The following is a 17,199-nucleotide window of genomic DNA, read 5'->3' as shown; positions in this document are numbered from 1 at the left end:
ATTTACTTACTGTGTGCTTGTGTGTGTGTGTCATAATTTAATATGGTTTTGATTTCTGTTTAATAGCAAACAAAATAAAACAAAAATCGTGTGTATCTTTGGCATTTTTTTATTCAAAATAAATTGATACCGCTGTTGTTGATTGTTTGGTTATTATTGCTATTGTTGTGGCTTTTCGTGGCTCTATTACCAAATACAAAATGTAAATCATGTAAATCAGCTCGGCGATTGAGCCATATGCAAATTAGTTAATTATACTTAATTTAATAGGCAATTGTTCCTCATATGTACGTAGGAGTAAAGTAATTCAATTTCTTTTCATGCAATTATTGCTCTTACTTATGGATTCTTTTGGATGGGTTTCATCGTATAAAATCAATTTCATTCTACGCGCTACAGATAGTACAATTGATGGGTTCTTAAATAAATACAATAAAACTCCACTCGCACCATTGTAGCACAGGGCAATGGACAGTGAACAATGGTCCAGTTTGGGGAGCTGGTATAAATCATTTGTTTTGTTAAAACTAATTTCTACTTTAAGTAATCTTCTCGTATATAATTAGTTTTTGTGTGTGTATTTTGTGGATATGGTTTGTTGGTTGAGTGTGTGTGGTTTTGTATGTTTGTATGTGGGAAGCACTTGTGGGCATTTAGGAATTGATTTTTATTTAAGAAAACCCGGCAATTTCGATCCTATTTATATTGGCAGCTCTATTGTGGGCTTGTTTTCGTTCTTACAACTAAAGATAATCAAAGCTCCTCCTCGCATGTCCCTTGTTGCTGTTCTTCCTTGCAAATAAAACATAAAATACTAAGCTCTTCTTTGGGTAACCCATCAAGCAGCCGGGGAAGTGCTTCTCCAGTGCGGCTGGTGTTCCGCTAATAAAAAGTTCAACTGTAATTTTTGCAAGCGATTTTGCTTAAGCATATATTAAGCGGAAACTCCTGTATAAGTGTATAAGCATGCATAGAACTCACTTACGGTATAAAACTTAAAAACCAGACAAGGGACATGCTCTAGGCGTCTTGCACCTAACTTAGTCAATAGTATTACCATTGTTTAAATGCTATGCTTAAAATGGGCTCGTGTATGTGTGTGCTGGTTTGCTTTTCAAGCTCTAGTTGCTTGTCTACTAAATTTCATTCCATTTCGTGTTCCTGGATGTGGATGTGGATGTGGTTCGCGGCTCGTGGTATACATATAAATTAGAGTACATACTAAATAAATAATATGCTGAATAGTGTGTTTTGTTTAGTGTTTTTCAAATGTGGTGTTCGATCTTTAAGCTACAAAGTGTTTGCCAGTTGTTCGCACTGAAATCGTTAATTGATTGTTTTTCTTTCGTGATTAATACAAAACATCGTCCTGCCTCTTCAACATTGAGTACCGTACCCTTCGTCTTCCATATGGAATTTCCTTTCTATTCATTCACGGAATATCCTTTGCTTCCATTTGAATGGCTAGTCAAAAAAGAAACCAATTCGCACTTGGATATATACAAAAGAGTTTTGCTTAGTTGCATATATAAGTTGTGCCAAATCGGTAGATGTATATATATTTATGTATGATTGTATATATCTATATATATATATATATATATAGATTGTGTGGTTAATACGATGCGATTGTTATTATTGTTGCTGTTGCTCTTTCGGTTTCTGTTGCGGCTTCGTTTGCTGCTGATTCTTGACAATGATTTATGGCGATACATATGGCGGTGGCTTGCGATAGGAGGGCGTGGCGGGTGACTTCCCTCGCACCTCCCGACCGCCGACTACAACAGCCGGCGGTGGCACATACTCATCCACATCATTGTCGCCTGTAAGGAGATTTGCCACAGATTAGACTTTGAGCAATGGGTATGGCATGCATACATTCATACCATTCATGTTTGAGGTATTGTAGGACGGTGGCAGCAGCGGTGGCTTCTCGTCTTTGAGTATTACGGGGCTCTTGTTGCCGATTTCGGGCTTCTCCTCATACTCATCCTGAAATATGACTGGTATGCCCTTGGCCCGGAAGGACTTGCGCTCTTCTTCGTCGCCTGAAAAGGACACCGAAATTGAATTTGCCTCTCGACGAAATGCACACCGAAATGGGGAGAGACCCGACCCGCTTCCTTACCCAGCTCCATTTTACCACTCTTGTGGCGGCGTCTGTGCAGGCAGCAGGCCACGATAGAAGCCAGCACTATCATCACCAGAATGATGACAGCGGGCAAAATGAAATTGGCCAAGTACTCCTCGCTGAAGGTGGACTTCTGGCTGGGCTCCTCAGTGCGTGTGGGCACGAATTCGTTTGTGATGTCTATGTTCTCGGCATCTGGAAAAAGAAAGGATGGGCAAAGAACAACCAAATTAGCTTTGCTTCCATGGGGAAATCTCAGAAAATATTCTTACGATGACAACTGCCAAAAGGAGCCACCGAAAAGTTTGTTAGATTCAGCTCTGGACCCAAGGCCCGCTTCACGCTATCCCTTAGGCTGTCGCCGACCAGATAGACACTGCGCGTGGCCGCCAGCTCCTTCTCGGGGCAGCGGTTGTGATGCTTGTACAGCGACGTGTTGTAGAAGTTGACGATTGTGCCGTCCGAGTCGTGGTGGATGTTGATGGAACGGATCTGGATTTGATTGGTGGTGGCGTCGCCGTTCACCTTGGCTATGCGCTCCACAAACTTCCGCTGCAGCTCAGCATTGAAGTTCTCATGGCGAATGGCCAGGTAGGCCTTGAAAAAGGCCCCAAACTCTTTTTTGGGCGGATGGCTAACGACTACGACAAGGGCATCGTGGGCACTGAGACCGCCGCTGTCCTCTGCCACGAGCAGGTACTCCTCGGAGCCGGTGTCGCCACTCTTTGGGATGCCGTAGAACTCTTGGTTTTTCGAGTCGAACTGCAGCCAGTGGCGAGTGCTCAGCTCCTTGTGCTCCTTGGACTTGAGGGTCAGCGTCAGGTCGTTATCATTTGCATCGTAGAAGGTGTCTGGCGGCACTTTGAACACCAACAGTTGTCCTACGCTGGCGTTCACTCGATCCACTTGGTTGCGCGGCATCGGCGGCACGTTCTTGGCCATCTGCATAGTGGGCTTCACCTTCGTTAGGTCCTTCTGGCACGATCCAATGAGCTGGCCAGTGATCGACTTGATGCCCAGCAGCGGCTGCACCAGATCGCTCAGACGCTGGGCATCCAGGCGGCTAACAAGGTCGCTCAGCTCCTTCTCGGGGCAGTCGCTGGTCGGCAGGGTCTCGTTGAAGTACACGAAGATGGCGCTGTGTGGGTCCTGTGGGGTCTGACGGATCTCGCGCACTACCACTGCCGAGCTGCTGTCATCATCCAGTGTTCGAGCCAAGGCATTGATCAGCTTCAGTTGCCAGTCGATGTTGTGGCCGTGCTTCTCGTTGATCTTCACGAGAATGCTGATCTCGTGGTTGATGGTCCGCACCGCTCGGTGCTGTTGCACGCTAATCTCCACCGTCTCCGTTACGGTGGCGTTGCCCGAGTCTGTGGCAGAGAGGCGATACTGCCAACGCGACACGGTGTCGTCCAAAGGTCTGCAAAGGGACAGAGGAGACAGAAACATTATAAACTTCCATCCTGCATAGAAACATAACTCATTTACTTACAGTCCGTACAATTCCCGCTTATCGGCATTGAACTGCAGCCAGGAGTTGGATTTCAGCTCGTGGCCATCCTTGTCGGTGAGCTCCAGACGCAGGTTGCCCTGATCTTCGGCATCCCAGAAGGTATCCTCGGGCACAATCATGGTAAAAGCCTTGCCCGAGGTCACCGCCAGTTTCTGCAGGCGCGTCTTGATAATCGGGACACTGTTCTCCGGCTGCGGCTCCACATAATCCGTCGAGGAAAATGTACTGACGGTGCTGGTCGCCTCGGGCGTGGCAGGTGTTGTCGTGGCCACCGTGGAGGGGGGCACTGAAGAGCCTGGGAACAGCTGCTGTCGATGAGAGGGATTAATAGGAGATTTGAGCGTTGCCAGGACCCCGTGCTATAGCCCATACCTCATTATTGCCACTTCCACTGCCGCTGCTGTTATTGTTGGGGGTGCTGATGGCATCGGCTTCTCCTTCCTGGGAATTACAGGTAAATCATTAGCATTGAGATGACTAATTGGTGCCAATGGATGGCTCTAAGTTACATGCTGAAGGAGTCTGCGGCTAAGGAGGGGCAGGCAGAGTTAGTGTTAGTACAACATCCAAGTACGAGTGCAAAAACAGGTAAGATTACGTATACGTATACGCATACGGGTGTGTGTGTGAGTGTGTAGACAGTGGACATGCAATTACCAAGGACCTCATGCAGGAGGTGGAGAGGGGGCGCAATCTGGTTCACTAATTGCCACATGCTGCTAGTAAGTGCATTCGGCCGGAAGGAATATTCCGCGCTTAATTGGATTCAGGACAAACCAGTGGGCGGGGCGGGCTCGAGGTCGGGGAAATGGTGCAACATCTATGGATCGACTTGCAAGCTTAAAAACTATATTTCTGCAATTGCAATGCAATGGCGATGCGGCATTTCACCTTAGAACTAATTGTGCGGTGCGTTGCTGTGGACTCTACTACGTGAGAATCGATTTCGCTCGAGGAGGACGTTCTTGCTGTTGTTGCCCCAGCAGCAGCAGCTGTTGTTGGTATCGTTGTCGCATCTTCAACATCTTCGATGGGCGGAAAGCTGCTCAGCTCGAAATCATTTGCATTTGGCTGCTTTTGGTTTGAGTTTCAACATAAATTTAATAAGTTTTTGCTGTTGTTTTTTCTGGTAAGGTCAAAAGCCAAAGATCCATACAACATACAATTTATCACCTCATTCTGGGTTTCTTTGGAAATGTCTCAACACCAACCGACAACTTAATATCAAACGACTAGTTTTCCTGATTTAAATCTTTAAAAGCTCTTTAGAACTGTTGAATATGTACAAAAAGAAAAGTATCCCCCCGAATAAACTGCCGAAGAACCAGTCACAGAAAAAGCATCCTTGGGCAATAGTTTTCCAACACTAATTGCAGCTCTCATTTAAAGCTCGAGGATCGTTTACAAACACTAACTGTCAACACGCAAATTAAGCTGCAGCTAAAAGCATATACATACATATGTACAATTTATAAATACATATATATTAACTATATCTACACACACTTCTTTATCTAGTTTGCTAACATTTATGTACAAACACAACTCCACTAAAAGTCTTTTATGACAGCAACAGGGATGTTGTTAAGCCATTTTTATGGAGTTCAACTCTCGTCTTACACAGGACAAAAGGCAATAAAAATACAATATCAATATAAAAGAAAAACAAGAGAGTTACAGATTAAGAGATGGAGAGGCAGAGAGAGAGAGAGACAGAACTAAGCTAACTCCTGGCTGTTTGGAGGAGACACACACACTCACATAAAGAGAAGGAGGGAGGACAACAGTTTAGATGTGACAACGACAAGAGACAGGAGACAAGAGAGACAACACACACAATCACGGGCGCGTTCACACAAAAGCGACATCATTTACCTTTGGCGACATTTCAGACAGTGTTGTTGTTGCTGTTGTTGTAGTTGACATTGTTGCTGTTGGTGTGATTGTTGTAGTTGTTGTTGTTGCAGATGATGATGATGCAGATGATGATAAAGTTGTTAGAGTATTGTTGTTGTTTTTATGGTTGTTGCTGTCTAATACAATGTCTGTGATGGCAACAATGTGAGAGGATGGGGATGAGGTTAAGGGGGAAGATGAGGATGAGGATGACGATGAGGAGGAGGAGGTCCCTGTGGCCGATGTAGAGGTGGACATGGATGGCAACGAAGACGTTTCAACAGCTTCGATTGATGGCACAACAGAGGAGGAGGACACTGACACTGAGGAGGTGGCATCATAGGGTGAGAATGGCTTCTGCTTGCTATTGCTGCTGCTGCTGCTGCTGTGCTGTGTGGCGCCAGAGATGGACCCCGATATGGGTGGGGGTGTGGTGTTATCAGCGGTGCTGAATGTGGCAACAGCATCCACATCTACGACGGCAACGGCATCCACCTGATTCCCTGCTTCCTCCTCCATGTAACTGGACTTTACCATGTCCGTGGCAGAGCCAGGCATCCCAGTTGTGGCTGTTGCGGCAGCCGCTGTGGTGGTGTCCACATCATTTTCCCGGAATTTCCCTGCAGCGGCGCCCAATTGCTGGAGTTCCACATCCTCTACATCATCATCATCGTCAGCACCAGCACCACCCTCATCGACGGACGATGGCCCGAGCACTGGGACCAGCTCCTTGATGTTCTTCGTATTCTCAATAGTCTTGCTTATCACGGACTCCAGCTTGGAGACGCTCTCCTCGATCTCCTCCTCCACACTGGCAACCGAGGGCGTGGCAGACGCAGAGGCAGAATCCCCCTCCGACTTGGGTTAGTCGATGATTCGATTGTTAGTTACGATTAGTATTTGGATTGCGATGGCGATATCGATATCGATTTCAGTTTAAACATTCATCAAACAAGTGAGAGAACGAGAGAACACAATGAGAGCGATATATAGACAGAGAGAGATAGAGCGAGAAAGAAATGGCAAAAGAGAAGAAAAAAACGTATACATCATATGATGAATTACAGTTATTTATAGTGTAAATTTGTATATAGATATCGGATATATGTATGCATGTATGTGTTTCTATAGTATGTGTGTAGGTGTATCCGTGTTCCATGTAAAGTGTTTTCTTTTTGTGTGTTTGTGGCTGTGCGAATTGTTATTAACAAAGTGCAGTGTTGTAAAACGAACAGAAAAAAACTTGTGACTTCCGGAAATAATAACGGAATCTCGACTCGTATACGTTATACATATACTCGTACATAGTTCAACACCATCCACAATGCATTAACCTCGGAGTATTCGCATTTAAACGGATTAACGGATAACGGATAATAAAAACACCGAGAGAATGAACCAAAATAAATATTGGGAATGTAGTAGGTACATATAACCAATTGAGTAATCAATCGGAACACTCACCACTCCATGATGATGACGATGCGCATGCGTAGTCACCGCGGGCACTTCCGTGCTTGGCTCACTGTTCCAAAGATAGAACATGAAATGACAGACACTCAGAAGAGGCACAGAAGACACGGACTGTCTGTAATACTTACATAGCATCCTCTCCCTCATCTTCATACTCGTAGTCATCATCGTCGGCTCCAGAACCCTCCGATTGACGTCGCCGGCGATGGGATCTAGAATTGAAAGGAGGATCGTCAGGGCAACATTCTTTCGGTGTGATTTATGCGCACATGTCATATCTCAATGAACATTAGTTATTTCTTCTTTGATTGATGCATTCCGAATATAAAATAGCTTTCTTAAGAGCTATTCCATTTAAACCGTCGTATTCTGTGGTTCGTTTGGTTCGTGCACCCACCTGGATTTCAATTCCTTGCGCCAAATAAACCACAGACCAAAGTTCTCCTCCGTCAGAGCACCAATAGTGCCATCCTTGACCTGGTGGGCAATCTGCTTGGCTATCGGTTCACCCATGACAAAGTAGCTTGGACCACAGCCGATCTGCGCAAAAGGAAACAAAAGTCGTAGCAAACAAAAAGTGGAACCAGTAGTAGAAATACAAACCATGAAACTGGCGCGTCCCAAACGACGGTTCAGAGTCTCCATATTCTTGTTCCCCTTGCCGCCCTTCCTCATGGCCAGCTTGTGCATGGACCTAAGCTCCCGCTTCGACACCGAATCCAACGAAATGAACTCCTGTTTGGCATACAACAGTATATATTGAGACATGTATGGAACATCCTGCAGCTTACCTTGGGTATGGCAAAGAACTTGGCCAGCTTCGCCTGAACATGGGCTCGCTTGGTGGCCGTCAACTCGCTCCAGTCGTGCTTCTTCAGCAGCAGTGAGAGCACAATCTCGTTCTGCTGGTTCTGGCATCCCATCAGCTCTGTCACATAGGGATCCTGCTTGTAGGCGGGCACATCCTTTGGCTCAATGACAGGCACCTACAATACGGAAAGGGGGGACGACCGTGACAAACAGCACTGTGGTTTATTGCTCAAGCCATTATCGTGGCGGCGACAATCTAATCGAATCGGAGTCGCCGACTGCATAATTCAAATGAAAAGCGTCACGCATCATCCATCAAAGTTAGGCAGACAAGGGACAGGCCAGAGACACAGAGCTTCGTTCTACAGTGAACGCTTGTAAGAGTGCACTCTTGTTTTGAGGCACAATCGAAAAGGGGAAACAGTATGGCTCCATACCGTTTATAGATCGGTTCTAGAACGGATTCTTTGCGCCAAAATCGAATTTGAGATTATAAAAGATAATCTAATCGCATTTAATCAAACTAAAATCTTAGATGTTATGTGATTGAGTATGTTTCTTCATTAAACTCCATTAATCTCTTCATAATCCCATTACTCACCTGAGAGTCGTTTACGTTAAAGTCCCGCTCCGCTTGCACCAGGGCGATGGCTAGTGTTGCCGCCAGCAGGAGGAGCAGGCGGTCTCCACTGACCGATAAGCACCGCGACAATCTCATATTTCGATTCGTTTGGCGATTGCCCAGATATGTTGTATATGTATATGTGTGTGTGTAAAGAATGCAGTTTCGATTTCAATTCAGAGAAATATTATGTGGCAGTGGTGGTATTTGTTTCGATTTCTTTTGCTTTCAAATTTCGCTTTCGTTTCGGTGCACAAAAGTGGAAAGAAAGAGGAGAGTGTGCTGCTTGGCTTCGTTTACATCATCTTCATTAGCAGAGCAGTCGCAGTCGTCGTCTTCGTCGTCGTCGTTGTCATCATCATCATCGGCGTCGAATGATGATCATCTGCAAGTGGAATTTATGGGAATTTATTAAACATATTTTATCGCTTTAAGAGGAGAGGGTGTGCTGTGCTGTGCAGTGCCTATGCTAATTAAACGTTCACTTGGGTTCGCTGACCCAAAACCCGAGCCCCAAACCCGAGACCCAAGCCCAAGCCCAAACTGAAGCACAATTTGTGCCTTGAGCATTATTATTTATGTGTGTGGTGGCCACTCTCTCTCCCGCTCTCTCGTCCCTCTCTGTAATTAACATAAACAACTGTTAAGTGTTTTTTTTGCTGTTGTTATTTTGTTGTTTTTCCTGTATTTGGAGGGAAAATTAACGCCCGATGAACAAGATGCACATGATCTTTTTTTGGTAATTGGAGAGACCCCCGAGGCAGACAGAAAGACAGACGACAGCCAGACAGAGATGAAAATGGAAAGTTCGCTTTGGAAAATGCTTAATTAAAGGGGGGGCGGAGGGGCGTGGAATATGAGCAGACAATTGATGGCTGATTGATTATGAATATTTAATCATACTCCCATAATATGCCCGGTGGTTGAATCATTAGAGGGTATCATAACAATACATTTCTAAAGATAATATTCATAAAATTATCATTGAATATTTATTCCATATAAACTGGAATATGCATAGTCCCCAATTATCGGACAGAACAATGAAAACCACTATACTCTCAAAATATCGCATTTATTTTGCATAAGAACAAGTATTTCCCTTTGATTTAATTGGGTCGCTCCTTCCACAATCTCTACCCCCGATCCACCGGCACGCACCCTTTCATGCTGCTGGAATTCCCATAAATTTGTTAATCCCTCATTGAGCATGCATCCCCAGCGCTTCCCTAAGCTGTCGGCTTATCATCTGGATTCTATTTATAGATGCTTTCCATCGACCGAGCGAAGTACGGGGGGTGGGGACCCCTCTCCAAATAACTTTCAAATAATCATTCAGCAAACACATTATCGCCCTCCACTCTCCACAGCGCAACATGTGTTGGACATGCCCGCTTCTGGAAGGATGGTTGGGGCGGGGGGCGCAGTGTTGGGGTGTGACACAAAAATGGGAACACAATTGCACAAGTTGGCAGCATTCTTTATGAATGGGGTTAACGTTTTAGCTCGGGGCAGTGGAAAGCCATTTAAAATGTGCATGGAAAACGCATAAAAACTGCGTGTGAAATGCCTTAATTGAGGCATTAAACGAGACAAGCTATAAATATGGCAATAATTAATACGGCATACATGCATTCCATGCATTGGAATGAACAGCGATAAATGATAGAAAACGATAGGAAACGGCATGGCCATGCCAAAGGAATTCCATTCAGAATTCCAGCACAAGAGAAGAGTTATTGGAATGCTGAAAAAACTTACACACACACACTCGTTGTACGAGTAATGGAAAATAATAATTACTTATGCATATGCCGCAGCTAAAATATCATTTATTTGTTCTCTCTGGGTTTTTTATTTGTTTTTGTCTGCTTTCTAGTTAAATTTAATTGAAGAGTCCGCCCCGAAGAGAAGACCCGACTGGAATATCAAATGAGTGGGAAGGGGAAGGGAGGGGAGGGAAGGGAAGGTGAAGGAGCAAAAAGTGTCAGGCGGCAATATGCCACCAATACATATTTGTCTCTCTCTCTCGCCCTCGCTCTCTGTCTATTGTGTGCGCGTGTGTGTGTGTGGAGATGAACTTAAAATGCAACGAAGCATGCCGGGGGCCATCAGTCGGTGTACCCCTTGCACGCAGCCCACCCCCTTCCCAACAGCAGCACAGTCTAGTAGCAGCCCTCCTCTATCCATCACCACCTCTCTTTTGCCACCTCACTCTCCCTAACCATCACCTCCCTGTCCCTGTCCCTCTCCCTCTCTGTCTTCTTAAACACCTCTCTGCTTTTCCTTCTCTCGCACGCTTGCTCTTCGGCATGAATGAGAATGAGGCCCAGGGGCTTAGTGTGTTGTGTGTTTGTTGGTATGCAAATGAATTAGCATTGCGCCAAATGCAAAAAAAGAGATGGAAGAACAGTGACAAAGAGGGGAGGGAGCTGGAGTAGGAGTAGGAGTTGGACCAGAAATAGGCGTTGTAGTTGTAGTTGTGTCGTATTATGGCGAGTGGGTGTAGGAGACAGAGAAATGAGAGAACATAACTTAACAGCTAGAATACAAAACAAGTTTCTCTGCTGCTTCTGCCGCTGCTGCCGCTGCTGTTGCTGCTGGTGAATGCATCAACGGAGATAAGAGAGTCTACATAGAGGCGCCGCAGCCAGACACACAGACACACAGCTAGAGCTGGAGCTAGAGTTGGATAACTGAAGCCTGGCTCTAAAGTCTGCGGTGTGCATCGGGGAGTGGGGGGAGTCTGTGGTTGGGTGTGGGGGTTGAGGGTCAGTTCATAAATTAAGTCCAGCACAAAAGCAAACTAATAAAGGTACAAGAACAATACAAAGACTAATGGTTCTGTGGGGATGGCATCGCCCACGCTACGGTAGAGCCGTAGTCTGGATACCCTGGCAGAGGGTATGATACCTTTGACCAGATATTGCTTGATCAGAGCCAAACTTCAGTTTCATATGTTTCTGTATAAAATGTAAGACAGATACTGTAGAGCATCAAATGCCTCGCTATAGTCTCTATCGTTGTTGTTCATATTATTAATGTGATTGCAGAGGCCTACATTTAGACCCCCCGCCACTCGGTGTGGCAGCAGTCTCTTCCCTCTATCTCCCTTGCTTCCCCTGGCAATTAATTACATCTCTCCCCCATAAAAGCTCCACTCAGAGGTTGCCCTGTTCAATTAGCCTTGGTTAACACACACACACAGGCACATGCACAAGACGTCTTCTTCTTCGTGATCGTTTACGTGACACAAAAGATGTTGATTCTGGCCGCGGCCGCGGCACTTTCTTACAAAGAAATTCTTTCATCGCGCTGCAGCGCAAAATGCAGCGACCGCACAAACGTGCACACACGTACACGGTATACGGTATACCCTCCCTCTCTCTCTCACAGAGATGCCCTTAAATGCATTCATTCTGGTGACCCAAACAAATTGCTCTTTTTGGCACTGACTTATAGCTTTTACCCAGCTTCAACGAGGGGTATACTGACTTTTAGAGTCGGCTTTGAGGGGGAAGGCGAAGGGAAGCTCTGAAAGCTTCCTGAAACGGACAATGTATGTAGTACACGCACATATCTATTCTAAATATGTACTTTAACCCACCACAGAGTCGGTAGTTTATTGGTACTCTTTGGTACTCACAAATAATCTCTTGAATTCCATAGTTAGAGTATTCTGTATTCGAATTTCTTCAAATATTGTCATTTTCTGTGGAGCTTCTTTCACGTTTTAATTCGGTTTTCTTTAGAAACAATCAACGACAATTGTATCGTTCTTGTTCATCTTTCCAGCTTTTCCTTGCTTTCTTTCTCTCATAGTTCTTGCTCCCCCCATCCCATAGGAACCCACAGGGATCCCCTCTTTGGGGGAGCTTTAATTAATTTGATTCGCCGCACTGGGCGCAACAACTCCAGCGATGACGACGACGACGGCCGACTTCCAATGGCCAGCATTGTGGGGCAGCTAATGGATTGTTTTCAGCTTGTATTTTGTTTACGATGCTGCCTGATTGAAATTGGTATACATACATTGCGCACACACACTCTCAACACACATCTTCCTCTATATAGAGTATGCTATATACACACATACATATGTATATGATAGTTTGACCCACAATCTTGTCGTTGTCGCTGGAAAATAGTCTTATTGAAAATATGTTTTGTGGCACGCATCGTCAATGGACTGGAACCGACGCAATGGCCACTGGCACTGGATTTTCAATCGGATCTCGAATAGTTTGGGCGAGGGAAAAACACACACACACACACACAAAAGAAAAAACTCTATGGTTCGGGTACAGAGTGGAAAGCAGGCCATGCAATTACCAAAAATAGCCCAAAGTCTCTCCTCTCTCGGTTCTCCTCAATCATCGCCACGCATCAACTCTGAGGCAGGGCTGGGGTCTGGAATGGTATGGGCTGGGTATGGGTATGGGTTGGTCACGAAAGGCGTGCCGCTTTTGGTTTTTTCAAAAAATACAAAAGCAGAAAAATGATTGAAAAGCAAGAAGAACTTTGATGAATTGAATTTGTGAGGGTATTACCGAACTCTAAGACAGTAGAGAGGTTAACTTGGTGCACCTTTAAGGTAGATAAAGTCTTTCAATATTTCCAAAGCCTACACAAAATTTACATTGAGTTGCTGAAAAGATTTTCATCCGATTTCCCAACTATTTCAGAATGCATAATAATATCATTTGGGATCTTCTTTGGGCAACAGAACTGGGCTGGAGTTCAAACACAAGGCGAGCATTAAAATGGCTTTCACAGATAAAACTGCTCTACAAACGTCGCGACCAAACAAAAGATATGATAACAGTTGGTGGTGGGTCTTACAGTTAGTCAAATGATATGCATATCTGATAAGTGTGGTGCCGCCTGAGCAGCAGAAAAGAAGAAAATTATTAAGGTAGCTGAGGTGTAACCCAATTTCCGGCCCATTGCCCAATGATCCATGGAAAGCGGCCCAAAAAAGGTGTTAAGCTTGGGCAAAATCCCCGGCCAGTACGTGAGTGCAGGAAAATGCAGCATGGAGCACGCACATCGCGTTTCCAGCTGGAACAGTGCCCCCCCCTCAAGAGCCAGCAGACTAACAGCTGGCGGCACAGATCTACCCATATCAGTAATTCCACAGAGTAATTGACTGTAATTAGGGTATGACGATGATGGAGACCAATTTGGTGATATGCATAATTGAAGTGGGGCTGGCTGTAGGAGGAGAGAAGACGAGAGAAAAGACAACTGATTGAGTGATTGCAATCCGATTTCTAATTAAGACAAACCCATTTTGGTTAAATTGTAACTTAAATGTGACCAGAATCGAACCATTTGACTCGACTCGACTTGAACATGAGGATCTGGTATGTCTGCTGTAATTTGATTAGAAATCACGTGGCAATTATCGTTTAAATCGAAAGGAGAGACACAGGCTGCGCCAGAAAATCCAGCTGAACAGACGGTTTTCTGATTTTGGCATACACGCTACTCGGGTTTATCCCGATGGAAACTGATCCAACTGAAATTTCATAATGAGACTCAATCCGTATTGTAGTATAACTTCAATAGACATTCCGTTGGAGCGAATTGCTATCCTATATCTTTTAACTTGTGGAACCCACAGCGTATTCTTGGAATCAATAAATGTCTTTTCAATGGACATTGCCCATGATGATCCTGAGTGACATTTGCACGAATACCGTATACGCCCCTGCTGTAGTCTGGTACCTGGCATAAAGAGAGTGGATAAGAGAGCGAGGAGCAGACACTGCCAAAGCAATGTTGTTGCCACTGCGGGGGCATTGATCCAATGCACTACACTACGCTACAAACGAAGCGATTGAGTTTGCGGAGTCACAAGAAAAATATTTTTGCGTGGGGCCAACGTCTGGGACTGGGCCCGGCGATGGCAGCGACTGGGGCAGGGGCAGGGGCACGGGTGGAGTAGGACAGGGCAGGGCAGAACAGCCGCCATATTGGCCAAATGGCGGCGGCGTTGGAGTTGCAGTTGGAGCTGCAGACGCAGACGCAGACGCAGACGCAGGCGCGAGACGCGATACGAGGGCCATGTGCAAAGTTGGCGATCAAATGCGTTCCGAGATCTCTTTCTTGCATGCATAATGATTGCCGTCTGTTCCTGCTTTTGTCGTTGATATTTCGTAAAAACGTTTTGCAAGTGTGTGTTTCTGCTGTTACACCAGCAACAACAGTAAAGCCAAATGCTAAAAACAAACACAAAACGCAATACCAGCAACACACTCACAGACACACACTCTCAAAGAAACATTCGAACAGAGGCAGAGGCATTGATGAAGACGACAGCTCTAGTACAAGAGCAAGCGAAACAACAGCACCAACAGCAAGAACAGTTGTTGCCGCTGCCGGCCCAGTACGTTCCAGTGCCGCTGAGTTGGACAGCTGCCGCCATGATAGATATTCCTCCTTTGCCCCATGTATTTCTGTACTTTACGGGCCATGAAGAAGCAGTCCAAAAAGAGCAACAAAAAAGTATAAGGGAATACTCCACGAATTTGTTATACACTCCTCATCCGATATTCAAGGCGATATCAACGTATACCCAAGATGAACCCTATCGATATCGGTAAAATGAGTCGTCAAACTCTTTGGAAATCATTGCGCGGCGGCAGAGGAAGAGGGTAAACACCATGAATCAACAGAATTAAATGTCCGAACGTTATGGAGAGAGAGGGAGAGAGAGCGAGAGAGTGCGGGTTCAGCGAATTGGAATGTGGAAAGACCCACCAACTTCCAGATAACGAAAGACAAATGCGAAACAGACATTTCTTAAAATTGGAGACGCAGCTGGTGCTGGTCTGCACTTGACACGCAACCCGGGAAACCGTTCAACCGACCGACCGACCGACCGACCGACCGACCGACCGACCGACCGACCGACCGACCACCGACCAACCGACCACCCGCCCTCATCGTTAGCCCAACAACAAATTGACGCAATCTGATTAAAAACGCATCAAAATAAAACTAAATATGAGAGAGGAGTAGCAGGGGAGAAGAAGAAACCTATGCTAAATGGTCGTAAAAGTAATTTTCTTGAACACACACACACACGCACACACGAACCCAAAGCAGACGAAAAGGGAGAATTTAAGGGTGCCCAGCGGAAGCAAATAAGAAAAAGGCCAGGTCCCAGTTCCCAGTTCCAGGCACTCCACTCATAAAAGCGTCCCCCTTTTTGCGTACGCAGCATCCGCAAAAGAGTGCCAAAAACTGGAATGGTAATGGTCGGGATTTAGTACAGTGGTCACTCGCTAAATTAAATCAACCAAAGTTGCTAATTGAATGAAGTGCTAATACAGAGAAGCATACTCTGGAAAAACCAAAGCTTTCGGTATACCTGCCAGCAGCTGGTGGTCAGTGTTTGCGAGGACACACTGTATTTGGTATTGGTACGGGCAAAATCAGTGCGGGCGGAAACTGAGTGCCGTCATCAAAACACACACGCACACACACACACACTCTCGTCGCAGGCAAAGAGAGAAAGGAAGGGAGAGAGGCTGAAAAGACAGACACATGAAAGTCAGCAGAGGGGAGAAGGGTGGGTAAGTGAAGTGACAGCTGCCCCAGCCGCACCGCATCCGCATGACCGGGAAAACACTCTCCATTAGCAGGGGGCCGCCGCCGCCGCCGCCACTAAAATCATTTGTTAAGCCTCGTGGCCATGACAACTGGACTCTGGCTGACCGTGTCCTGGTCAGATTTTTCGAGTTTTCTCGCCCTCTCTTACGCATCCATACACGAACACAACACACACCATCATCATCATCATCAACACCAGCAAATGGGAGAAAAAGAACAACAGTGCTGCTGCTGTTGCAGCCTCCTCCACCAACCATCACGCTTCCGTGTTTCGAAATTCAATTTATGTATACTTTATGGTGCCGCATCGTAGTCGCCGCCAGCGTCGACGTCAACGTCAACTTCGGCGTTGCCGGCTCCCCAAGCGCTCTCCTCTCCGTGGAGCCCAGTGAGGCGTAGAAAATTCGTAAGTTAAGGAAAATCGATTTTCTTGTTGTATTTTTTCCTGTTTTGGCTCGATTCCCCTCTGGTTGCAAATGATGCCTGACGCAGATATAGCTAATTACAATGCACATTATGGATTTCTGGTTAATGGATATAAATAAATGCAGGCGGCTGCAATATCTCCCCACTCACACACTCACACACAGATACACGCACTCGAACATGGATGTGCACTCACCTCTCTTGTGCTATTTTGAATGCTCCGTTTTTCGGGGAAGTCGAGTCTGAGAGTCGCAAAGTGCACTCTACCATTCACTCGGGGCCCAGATTCCCTTAGCTCCACTGTCCTGCTACCAAAATTGCGTCCAAAGAGCGACACACATACATCGGCCTGAATGTGCGGCAGTGTTTTGTGTGTGTGTGTTTGCTGCTTTTTGTTGGAATTTTCACTTGCAACTCTTTTTTTCACATTTACTGCAGAGATCTACTCGCTTTTTGCAGGCTTTATTTACGATAATGGCGCACAGACTATTTACTTAGCACTCTGGGCCTCACATGCTGCATGTTTTTCCCTGCTTTTCACTTTTTTTCTGGTATAACAATAGAAAAAATGGGAGACGAACCGAACGAACGGAGCAAAATTTACAGTTTGGCCGATTAGCTGAATGGAGTTGTTGTAACAGTGTGACTGTATTTTATATTGTCAGCTGTTTGCCAGCGTAACCAGTGCTGCCATGCCAATTTTCCGTA

At 45.6% G+C, this 17,199-nt stretch overlaps 1 protein-coding gene across 9 annotated transcripts; it reads right to left on the bottom strand.

The window, feature by feature from the left end:
• Positions 1 to 91: 91 nt before the first annotated feature.
• LOC108159044 (dystroglycan) lies at positions 92 to 17,108 on the bottom strand. 9 transcript variants are annotated; one of them, XM_033392170.1, is made up of 15 exons: positions 16,688 to 16,776; positions 8,425 to 8,830; positions 7,805 to 7,999; positions 7,617 to 7,748; positions 7,411 to 7,553; positions 7,142 to 7,225; positions 7,005 to 7,065; positions 5,520 to 6,398; positions 4,536 to 4,718; positions 4,017 to 4,085; positions 3,624 to 3,952; positions 2,404 to 3,551; positions 2,129 to 2,326; positions 1,887 to 2,048; positions 92 to 1,823 (listed from the first exon to the last, which is right to left on the bottom strand). In XM_033392170.1, the coding sequence occupies exons 2-15, from the start codon at positions 8,539 to 8,541 to the stop codon at positions 1,702 to 1,704; spliced, it is 3,822 nt and encodes a 1,273-aa protein (XP_033248061.1). In that variant the 5' UTR covers positions 8,542 to 8,830; positions 16,688 to 16,776; the 3' UTR covers positions 92 to 1,701. The 9 variants fall into 9 exon arrangements, with proteins under 9 accessions (XP_033248061.1, XP_033248062.1, XP_033248063.1 ...); XM_033392171.1 differs by having other exon boundaries at positions 1,702 to 1,823; positions 3,624 to 3,949; XM_033392172.1 differs by having other exon boundaries at positions 1,702 to 1,823; positions 4,536 to 4,715.
• Between the last annotated feature and the right edge of the window lie 91 nt (positions 17,109 to 17,199).

Source organism: Drosophila miranda, chromosome 3 (assembly GCF_003369915.1).
Source record: "Drosophila miranda strain MSH22 chromosome 3, D.miranda_PacBio2.1, whole genome shotgun sequence".
Classification (NCBI taxonomy): domain Eukaryota; kingdom Metazoa; phylum Arthropoda; class Insecta; order Diptera; family Drosophilidae; genus Drosophila; species Drosophila miranda.
Note: the sequence above shows the minus strand (reverse complement) of the source record. Positions and strands in the feature narration are given on the sequence as shown.